The 11542-nt window shown below is 37.6% G+C and overlaps 2 protein-coding genes across 2 annotated transcripts; one reads left to right on the forward strand and one right to left on the reverse strand.

The window, feature by feature from the left end:
• The first annotated feature begins 5799 nt into the window (after window positions 1–5799).
• LOC109211254 (protein NUCLEAR FUSION DEFECTIVE 4-like) lies at window positions 5800–8552 on the forward strand. The gene is made up of 3 exons (XM_019374769.1): window positions 5800–6308; window positions 7078–7955; window positions 8051–8552. Exons 1-3 carry the CDS (start codon window positions 6000–6002, stop codon window positions 8523–8525), a joined length of 1662 nt encoding a protein of 553 aa, XP_019230314.1. The 5' UTR covers window positions 5800–5999; the 3' UTR covers window positions 8526–8552.
• A 1073-nt stretch (window positions 8553–9625) lies between these two features.
• On the reverse strand, window positions 9626–10756 carry LOC109211255 (B3 domain-containing protein Os04g0386900-like). Its single transcript, XM_019374770.1, has 3 exons — window positions 10572–10756; window positions 10306–10473; window positions 9626–10062 (listed from the first exon to the last, which is right to left on the reverse strand). The coding sequence occupies exons 1-3, from the start codon at window positions 10575–10577 to the stop codon at window positions 9763–9765; spliced, it is 474 nt and encodes a 157-aa protein (XP_019230315.1). The 5' UTR covers window positions 10578–10756; the 3' UTR covers window positions 9626–9762.
• Window positions 10757–11542: the final 786 nt, after the last annotated feature.

The raw sequence follows: 11542 nt of genomic DNA on the forward strand, positions 1-11542 counted from the left end.
GCGGCGTGCAGCCCGATCCATCCATATTTAACGTCGACGACGCTCACTAGGGGTGTGTACAGACTCCGGAGGGGCTCCTACAGCCCAAGTGCAATAATCAAGCCATCTCGTGGCATCAACCAGGCCCTCGGCCTCAATATCAATACAGTACCGCTGCGGCGCGCAGCTCGAGCCAACCATACATCCAGAAATCACTATAACATTGCTGCGGCGCGCAGCCCGATCCATGCTCAGTCCAGAAATGCACATAAGCCACTTGGGCAATATTAAAGTAATAGTTCTCAGCTCAAAACGTCAATATAATGTTGTTTAAGCTTTCAAATCTTAGAAAAAATGGCTGAGTTTGCAAAACAGTATTAAAACCTGGACCGAGATCAAATAATATGCAAGTAATGCGAAAATAGTGATATCAATCCCTGAAGGATTCACATAGTTGGCACGAAGCCCAAACATGACAATCAGCCCAAATTATGATGATGACAAGTAGTTTCAGTCAAATACGCGGTAAAAATCAACAACCGGGACGGACCAAGTCACAATCCCCAACGGTGCTCTACCCCACGCTCACATCTGGCGTGCAAGTCACCTCAATACAGCACTATGATGTGCAAATCCGGGGTTTCAAACCCTCAGGATATCATTTACAAGTATTACTCACCTCGAACCGGTGAAATCTCTAGCTCGCGACGCCTTTGCCCCTCAAACCGGCCTCCACGCGCGTCGAATCTATCCAAAATCAGAGCGAATACATCACAATATGCTAAGGGAACAATACCCAATCGAAAACAATCGAAAAACAGCAAAATCTCGAAACTAGCAAAACCCGAGCCCCGGGCCCACTTCTCGAAAAATTACAAAACTCACATTACCGGATTCCTCGTCTCGCCACGAGTCCATACATACCAAGAACTCCCAAATCCGAGCTCAAATGACCTATCAAATCCCAATTTGAAATATCAAAAACTCAATCCCTAGCTTTACCCCTTTTTGATGAATTTCAACCAATTTCCATGTTAAATCTATCATAATCTCATGTATTTAGGCCAAGGAACTTACCTCCAATCAATCCCCCTTGAATCCCTCTTCAATTTGTCCCAAAGAGCTCTCAAATTACTCAACAATGGTGGCAAAATGACTAAAACTCGCGGGTGAAATGTTTATAAACTTTCTGCCCAGGTCTGACCCCTCCTTCTTCGCGAACGCGAGGGCTATCCCGCGTTCGCGATGCTCAAATTTTCCATCTGCCAAAACACCTTTGTGAACGCATCCCACACCACGTGAACGCGAAGTTTTATCCCTCATAAACATACGCGAACGCGACACATATTATGCGAACGCGAAGATCAAAGAAACCTGAACCTCAATTCCTTATACGCGTTCGCGGTTACTGCCTCGCGAACGCGATGCACACTCAGCTACCCCTCCGCGAACGCGAACCCACACCTCGCGAACGCGAAGAGTAATTCACTTGCCTCCCGAAAAGCTTCTGCGCGATCGCGACACCACACCCGTGATCGCGAAGCACAAATACTCTGCAACATCAAGACAGCAAAAATATGTAACTCAAAATGCCAAGATTGGTCCGATCGACCATCCGAAACTCACCCGAGGCCACCAGGACCTCAACCAAAAGCACCAACGCATCCCAAAACCTCATTCAAACATGTTCCAATCATCAAAACACCTCAAACAACACCAAAACCATCAATTCACATCGAATTCAAGCCTAAGTTTTTCCAAAAACTTCCGAAACACGCATTCGATCAAAAACCCAACCAAACAACGTCCGAATGACCTGAAATTTTGCGCACACATCACAAATCACATAACGAAGCTACAGCAACTCTCGAAATTCCATTCCGACCCTCGGATCAAAATCTCACCTATCAACTGGAATTCGTCATAATTCTAACTTTGCCAATTCAAGCCTAATTCTACACCGGACCTCCAAAATCAATTCCGATCGCACTCCTAAGTCACAAATCATCCCCCGAAGCTAACCGAATCACCAAAAATCTCATCCGAACCCTCTAACTAAATAGTCAACATCCGGTTGACTTTTCCAACTTTAGCCTTCCTTAAAGAGACTAAGTGTCTCCTTTCTTATCAAAACCAATTCAAATCAACTCTAACACACCGCATACCGATAACGAAACATGAAGAAGCATAAAATGGGGGAAACGAAGCGGTAACTCATGAGACGATGGGTCGGGTCGTCACAATATGGTTACATAAATATGTCATTGGTCGCGTACACGTGGTACGCCAAAAATATTTTACCATGCCTTATAAAAAGTTATTAAAGGCAAAAGTAAAGCAAGAAATGAGTCTTGTCTATAATGTTTTTGATTGTGAAAATGATAAGATAATTTTTTCCGTGGAGGAAAAATTTACCACTTGGATGGTGGTATAAAAGATCTTGTAGTACAATATTATTGAGAGCTCCGAAAGAGCAAATTTGTTACTACCGGAATAAATAAAATTATTCATGGCATTGGTGGTAGTAAGTCTCAAAAAGGAACTTTTTGAGTTTCAAATATATTAGCCAAAGTGGTTGGCATATTGAGACTATAAATGAAAGGAAGATTGAATATCTTCATATTACTATATTCATACCGGGTAAATATGAAAGGTTACCCGATTTTTTTTCTATTTGTTTTACAGATGTATAAGCATCGTGATGGAATCACATGCCATAAGTAAACTAGAGGTTTATTGAAACAAATATTAGTTGGCATGACCGGTTGACCATCCCGGTTCAATTATGATGTGAAAATTGATTGAGAATTCACATTGGCATATATTAAAGAAATAGAAGTTTCTTCAAGAATTCTCTTGTGATGTTTTTTTAATCTCATGATATACCAGTTAAGGTTGGGATTGAATCCCTTGATACCTGGAACGAATAAAAGGTGATATATATGTATGGGCCCAATCACCTGCCATGTGGATCGTTTACTATTATATGATTTTAATAGATGCATCTATTGTATGGTCACATGTGCGTTTGTTATCAACTTGCACTTTGGTTTTTGCAAGGTTATTTGCTCAAATTATTAGAGCACAGTTCCAGAATATATATTATGATAATTTATCTTGATAATGCTAGTTTAAATCCAAGTTAGTTTAGCAGAAATTGTATGCCTCCAATTATAGCTAAACCGTTGGTTATGAGAACAAAACTCCAAATAGAAATTTTGTATTAAGTATATTATTTAATATACAACAGCACTTGTACGCATCTAGCCAACAAGTTATGATAAATTTTCCCCATCACAATTGGTTCAGGGTCAGGAAACAAATATTTTCATCTAGAAATATGGATGTACTATATGATTTAATTGTGCCACCACAATGCACAAAGATTGGTCTCAATGAAGGTTGGGGATATGTGTTGGTGATCCCAACATTAGGGGGAGAAAATGAGCAGCTGAAAAAAAAGTAATACATGGAATGAATTATTATGAGTACATTAGATCCTCGTACAAGAAAATATGAACTTGAAGTTCAAGTGATAATTCATTTGCAAAATATTTCCATGCGCATTTGCTGACCCAAACTAAATGTCATATTTCAGCTACTAATGCTCCAAATAGAATAAAGTCCATGATGGACATAGTCTATGGAACTCTTGAAGCGTAATAGACTAATCGGTTCAAAGATAAAACTCCTTGAAGAAGGAGAGGAGCAAATGTTCAAGATGGTCATAATAAGGAGGCAAGTGCTTTATAAGAGCACCATGACATAACATTTTATAAGACCTCATGGGAAAGGCTCAGGTACCTGAAAATAATGAGATCTCGATAAGTTATGTCTTTACTATGCGATGATGGAACCGATGTAAATGATCGTTGACGATGTTGTTAATATAATGTAGCGCTCAATATTATTAATATTGACGAGGATCTTGAGCTCAAATCTGTCATGGAATTTGGACAGATAAATGATTGGCCAAATGAAAAATATGCAATGAAATTGACTTCACCTGAAAAATGTGAAGTTGGACGGATAGTCGCACACCTGAAAGTGAAATGAAAAATCAAGTCGATAGACATAAAGACGACTTGTGGCACAAAATTTTCGTAAATATCCTGGTATTAGGAGACATGTTCTCCTGTAGGGGGTCTGACAATACATTTGATATGCATATAATGGAAATCCTTGAATGATTTAAATTGTTCTGAAGCATATTGAGGTTCCCAAGAAATTTATTAAATAAATCTTCGGCAGATCCTTATGTAGATTAGAGCGATCATGGCGTACATGATTTATTTTTGTGTCTAGTGCAATTGGTGCACTAATATATCTGGCTAGAACCATGAGTATAACAATATGCTAGCAAGATATAGTTTTATTTCAATGTGGAGATATTGGAATACAATTAGTATTATATTTCAAAAGGAATACTTGATTTAGATATGTTTATTCTAACAAATATCGCCAAGATTTTGTTGGTTATGCAAATGCAGGCATTTTTTGAAGTTCGTTCTTCAAACATTCTATTTGCATGTGAGAGTACTGCCATATTATCATATTACAAGGCAGTTAATTGTTGATACTTATTCAAGTCATGCCAAGATAAGCAACTGATAAAGCAAGGGGCTCAACACACAACAGAAGTGTGACTTGACTTTGAAGAGAAGATTCCAATAATACTGAAGATAATGTTGTTTGCTTATATCAATTGAAAGAAGGACTATCGAAGGAGACAAAATAAAGCACATTCACCAAAGTTCTTCAACAAATTTGTTCAAGTGATAATTTGACAAACTTCTTCACAAGACATTGCGGATCTCAATATTAGAGAAGTTGTTATACAAGCTTGGAATTCGTCGTCTCCAAAGAATAAAGTGATGTTTTCATCAGGGGAGGCAATACGCGCTGCACTCTTTTTTCCTTAGCTAAGATTTTATCCCACTGGATTTTTCTGGCAAGGTTTTTAATGAGGCAGCAAATAATGCGTATTACAAGATATGTGTACTCTTTTTTTCCTTCACTAAGATTTTTTCCCACAGGGTTTTCTTTTAGTAAGGTTTTAACGAGGCACATTATCTATAGACATCCAAGGGGGAGTGTTATGAAATATTATTTTGTAGTAGATGTCTATAACTCCTAAAGAAGTTACTCCCACTACTCTTCTCCATTATGTAGATAACTCCCACTACTTCTCACCATTATAGTTGTAACTCCCACACCTCCATAACCTCCCCATGATCTTCCTCCATGATCTCAAATGTTTAATGTCATGTTTATGGCATTCTTTTGTATGCATCTATGTAATCCTATAAATAGAGGGTTTTGGCATCATATTGTATACACTTGAATACATAGAAGAAATAAGATTCTCTCCTCTCTTCCTCTCTACATTGTTATCTATTTTATTGTTCTATATTGTTACTTTGAGCTAAGTTTCGTAACACTTTTTAGATTCTCACAAATAAAGAATTAAATGATCAAAATAGTCACCTTTTCGGATTATGTAAATTATTCCTTTTGTGGTAAAATCAAAATTTTATTGAGGTGTATTTATATAATTCTTTCACATCATGCACCTATCCACGATCCAATAAAAAGAAACTCAATATAATAACCTATTTAAATTAAGAGACACTATTTTCTTAAATTGTTCAAGACTGATCATTAAGTAAAAAGTGATAATAATAATAACAATAATAATAATAATAATAATAATAATATAAAATGTACGAGTAACTTAAAAGAATTTAACTTTATATGTTACTATTGTTTTTAACAAATATTTACCATTTATAGCATTATTACAACAACAACAACAAAAAGGAAAACTCTTTAACTTCCTTGTGGTTATGACCTGAAAAACTTCCAACCTCCCTCGTCTTCCCAACCACCCCAAAAACATGAACAACTAAAATATCATCATTTCTTCCCTTTCAAGATTCTCCAAGAACAAGAAAACCCCTCTTAAATATAAATATCTTCCATGACTCTACAATATTCCCACTAGAAAAAACAGAAGAATTATGGAGCAATATTCAAGTAAATGGATGATATTGATAGCAAGCACATGGATTCAAGCATTTACAGGCACAAATTTCGACTTCTCATCCTATTCTTCTGAATTGAAATCTGTTCTGGGAATTTCACAGGTGCAGCTGAATTATCTGTCAATGGCATCAGATATGGGGAAAGCATTTGGGTGGTGTTCTGGTGTTTCTCTTATGTATTTCCCATTGTGGGTTGTTCTTTTCATAGCTGCTTTTATGGGACTTGTTGGTTATGGCCTTCAATGGCTTGTTATTCAGAAAATCATCATTTTGCCTTATTTCTTGGTTAGTTTTCTCCTTCTCTTCTCCCAAAAATCTTCTTGAATGCTAGGAACATGTATCCTGAGTTGAAGAAATTTGGGAACTTAATCCAATTTTTGTTGTTCCCTGAATGTTCTATTGCTTTTTGCCTTGTATTTTTATTCTTTCCTAAAAAATAATTTTTCTTCTCTCTGGATTCTTTGGTGGACTGGTGGTTGATAGTAGTTAGAGCTACCACACCAAATTAGCTTACTTCATTAGTTTTGAAATGCTTTTTGAGTAGTAAGTACTTATTAGACAAGAAATAGAAACTTAATTACAGTTAAGGGTAGGTGAGGACTAACATAATTGATCAACCAGAAACCATGAAGTCTAATATGTAAAGAAGAGTAAGGTTCTGTAAATTCTCCACAGTTCAAGGTTTAAATACCACTCAATTTAAAGCTTAGTTTATCATTTTTTTAGGTTTCTCATTAGGTAAGATGTATTGTTGTTAACAAACAATTAGTGACTGCATCCAAGGAGAGAATTTGTGAACATTTTATTCCCAGCCACCTTTCTCTCTAATCAATCAAATTTTGTTACTTGAAAAATTCTCTGCAAATCTGAAGAAGCTATCCAAGATTCTTGTGGAAAACTCCATGAGGCCTTGGGAAGGCAGCTTGTGTATTCCACTGAAACTGCAAACCACAGAATTCCAAGATGTTACATGATTATTTTCTTCAGCTCTTATGCATTGAAAATTCATTATAATGCCATCCCATTCCCAACCTTTCACTGATTTACCTTACAGGTATTTCTGTTGTGTGTGCTGGCTGGCTGCAGTATCTGCTGGTTTAATACAGTATGTTATGTGTTGTGCATCAAACATTTCCCAGCAAATAGACCATTTGCGTTATCCCTCAGCGTAAGTTTCAATGGTGCAAGTGCAGCCTTGTTCAACCTCATTGCTAATGCCATTAATTCCAATGATGACACCCTATATCTTCTTCTTAATGCTCTAGTCCCCCTTGTCACATCAGTTGCAGCTCTGCCAATCCTCCGGCAACCTCACTCTCAAACTCTTCGTGCTGATTCTGTTCACCGAGAATATCTCATTTTCCTATGTCTAACCGTACTAGCAGTTTTTACTGGCCTTTATCTCTTAATCCTGAACTCGGTCTCATACAGTGCACCAACAGCTCGTATCCTCTTGGCCGGTGCAGTGTTCTTGCTGGTCCTTCCGGTGATTGCGCCTGGGGTTATCCGCACAGAAGAGTGGTCTCAACTAATCCATCCTAATTATATGTTACTTGAAGACAATGATACTGATGATTTTGGAATGCACAAAGAAATGATGTGGAAAGAGGATTCAAGTATGACTCTTTGGACCGAAAATTCTCATGGTTCGAAAGAGAAGGAAAGTTGGACCAGCAGCTTTTTGCTGAGAGATCGTTTGCTGCTGCTTGGAGAAGAACATTCAGCAGATCAGCTCATGTGTAGGTGGGATTTCTGGCTATATTACCTAGCATATTTCTGTGGGGGAACACTCGTACTCGTTTACAGCAACAATCTAGGCCAAATTTCAGAGTCACTTGGATATAGTTCAGAGATCAGCTTTCTTGTTGCACTCTATTCTGCATGTTCCTTCTTCGGGCGCCTACTTTCAGCAGCCCCAGATTTCCTACGGGAGTAAGTATTTCCAGATTTACTGCTCTTTTGAATGGACAATCACCATAATGGTAAAAAGTTTGACAGAGAGCTGAAAATGGTTTTTTTGGTTGCAGCAAGATGTACTATGCAAGGACTGCATGGCTTGCATTTGCGCTGATTCCAACACCAGTGGCTTTTTTTCTGCTTGTTTTATCAGGAAGCAAAGCCGCATTGAGCGCTGCCACGGCGTTGCTTGGGTTGAGTTCTGGTTTTGTATTTTCAGCAGCAGTGTCAATAACCTCTGAGCTATTTGGCCCCAACAGTGCAGGGGTCAATCACAACATTCTCATCACCAACATTCCTCTGGGATCACTACTCTATGGACTTCTTGCAGCTCTAGTCTATGAAGCAAACCTAGGAAAATCAAGCCAAGTTCTTGTATTGGATGGATCAAAGGTTTGCATGGGTAGGAACTGTTACATTCAGACATTTATGTGGTGGGGATGTATCTCTTTGTTGGGGGTAGTGTCTAGTTTACTGCTTTTCCTAAGAACTAAAGCTGCCTATGACAATCAGGAAAGGAACCGAAATTGGATGAGATTAATATAAGTGAGTGAAATTATCCTTCTTAACTGACTTGTGACAGCTATATGAAGATAGATGCCATTGGAATCACAACCCCATAGCACGAATAATGCCTAACATTCTAATAAAGGTTGGAAAGAGGTATAACACTTGAGACTAATGGTAGGGTCGAAACATCTATATCATGAGGACCATGAGACAAAAGGATGTAACACCAGCAGGTTAGCATACTCTACCACTTGCATGAGTTGAGAATAGAGAGATAATTGGGAATTGTAAAGGAAGAAACAGAGAAAGAAATGATGAGACACAGCACAGCAGAATATGATTGTTGGAAGTTACAAGTTCTACTGACAAGCTATGCTGGCTTCTCCAGAAAAGATTAATCCTCTAATGAGAGTACTAAAATACTGTCAGCCCCTTCAAATAGATTATAAAAGATACCTGAGTCCAAGAAATTTTATAAATCCCTCCTCCTCCACTTCCTGCCCTTGTGCAGGGGCACAGCACAAGTTGAGCACAGGAAGAAGAATATCAACCGCTATGTAAAAGTAATGAGAATGCACTTACTAACACAGTTGGATGAAGAAAACAGAAGACAATTTGCACCATTGAAATAAGTTAACTATCTCTAGGCTGCCAAGAGTTTTTTCTACTCTCTAAGAATGATTGTAGAAACATACTGACAAACCATTCCAAGGATGGTTGGATCTGGAACAATTTAGATTTCTTCAGTCTAGCACACTATCAGCTTTTTCAACAGACAAAAAATGAAGAGTAAGCATTAGAAGCTTAGTTGAACATCAGAAGAAAGTGAAGCTTCAAGATTCCACATTCAAACAATGCGATTATTCTAATATTGACATGTCAAATGGCATGTACTTGTCAAAATATGTAATACTAACAGGGGAGCGTACTGGTAAAGTTGCTGCCACCAGGAGGCCACGGATTGGAGCCGTGGAAACAGCCGCTTGCAGAGATGCAGTGTAGTACAAAAGACCTAGTGGTTCGGTCCTTTTCCGGACCTTGCGTATAGTGGGAGCTCAGTGCACCGGGCCGCCCTTTAAATTCCAGTCTTTGAAAATGATATATCAGAGCTAATACTTAATCGGACACAAGTAGAAGATAACCAAACAACAACAATATAGAGAAAACACATCCACATGAACAAATAGTAAGTCATTCTCTTAAACCAAACAAACAGTAACACTTATGTTCACAGAAAATATAATTCACATACTTGTAAACAGCCTACAACTTCCTATAATTCTATTGGGTTGGCATCAGTTGCACCCTCTTCATCTTCAGGTAGCAATTCAGAAGGGAAATCACCTCTGAGAATCTGAACTTTAAAATGGATTTTGTTAGTGCTGCACTCTGAAAGTTCAAACACAAGTCCATCCCCTACCTTCAGATCATTATCATCCACAAATTTTTTCCACTCAGCACTAAATTTGTTATAATTAGAATAGTAGAACATATCCCACTTCTTTCGACCACAAGTAAGAACTGCTGGCGCTCCAGCAGCAGGTAGCTCTTTGTTCATTTTTCTCGGTAAATACTGTCAACATACAAACAAATTCAGTGGCTGATCCAATATAAATGCTGCGGGTTCAGAACTCAAATATAGGTAAGGTTAACAATATAAACTTTAGAACTTACGACGTATAAATCAACAACAACAACAAACCAATATAATCCCACAAGTAAGGTCTGGGGGTATAGTGTTTGTCGCTTACTTAAATTTCTGTGCCAAGGAAGACGTATAAATCAAAGATTTGAAGGAGAAAAAAAAGGGAATTACCATGCCGTAGAAGGGCTTGACAGTAGTTTTTGTGAGAATCATATCAACATAGGGTTTGCCAGAAAGTGGCCAGTATTCACCATTGTCGATTTCTTCGATTCCAGTGCTTTCAATCTCGCGTGTGGAGTAATCATCGTGGTTTGAAACATGTACAGAAGATGGTATGCTCTGAAAAAATCGAAGGATCATACAACCGTTAAATTATAGAAGGCAATCGAAACACAAAATGTAGATGAGAGAATTTGCTAGGAATCATGGGAATGTACCTCCATTGCAGTTTCAACAGATAATTGGAGTTCTTGTTCCGTTTTCTTATTCTTCAGCAAACCAGTGGAGTTTCGGTACTACCTATTCTACTTAGGGTCAACAGGTATCATTTATAGTATTAAATTTTTTTTGGGGGTGGGGGTTCATAATAACAATGATATTACATGAAAACTAGTACTACTAGTTAGCAATATTTAGAGAGGTCGGGCATTCTCGCCCCCAAAAGTTTATCCCTATATTACTATTATAGTTGTTCGTCTTTTAAAATAAGTTCCTAAAATGTCTGCCCAAACATAATTTAATGCAAATATTAGAGAAACAGCCAAAATGGTAGGATTTTCAAAAAGTTTCATTCTTTGCACCCTCCTTGACCAATGCACTAGCTACTCTATTTTGTTCGTCGAAATTTGCTTGATTACCGGATTCCCAAGTTCTTGCATCAGTTGTATGTATTTATAGATAATAGACTTATAAACTATGTTGCCATTAGCTATCATTCTTAGTGAAGTCTGTGGCGATCTCAAGTGGAGTGAGGTTATAAGCTTTAGCAATTCTGAAACCCTACATAATAGTTGATAGCTCACCCAGATTGTTAGTGGGGTGAGGAAGACCCGCCATGAAACCCACAATCCAGTTTCCCTGACTGTTTCTAATCGTAACAACTATTTTATTAATTTCTTTCTTCGTAAGTAAGATTTTTATTTCGTCAATGTTTTCGCAAAAATAAACTTAACTATAACCAGTTAATGCAGTATAACCTATTATATCATGTTAACTACTATCTTTGTCACTAATAAATTATTACCATAACGATTTATCTGTAATTATCTAATAAATGATCTAATTGTATAAATGACTTTTACGTTGTTAGTACATAAAATTTAAAGTTAACTAATTCTTCAACATGTCGAGAAAATAATTCCTATGCTTGATTACAATTCGAACAAAAAGATTATCTTATAAGGATTTC

This window comes from Nicotiana attenuata, unplaced genomic scaffold, assembly GCF_001879085.1.
Source record: "Nicotiana attenuata strain UT unplaced genomic scaffold, NIATTr2, whole genome shotgun sequence".
Taxonomy (NCBI): Eukaryota; Viridiplantae; Streptophyta; class Magnoliopsida; order Solanales; family Solanaceae; genus Nicotiana; species Nicotiana attenuata.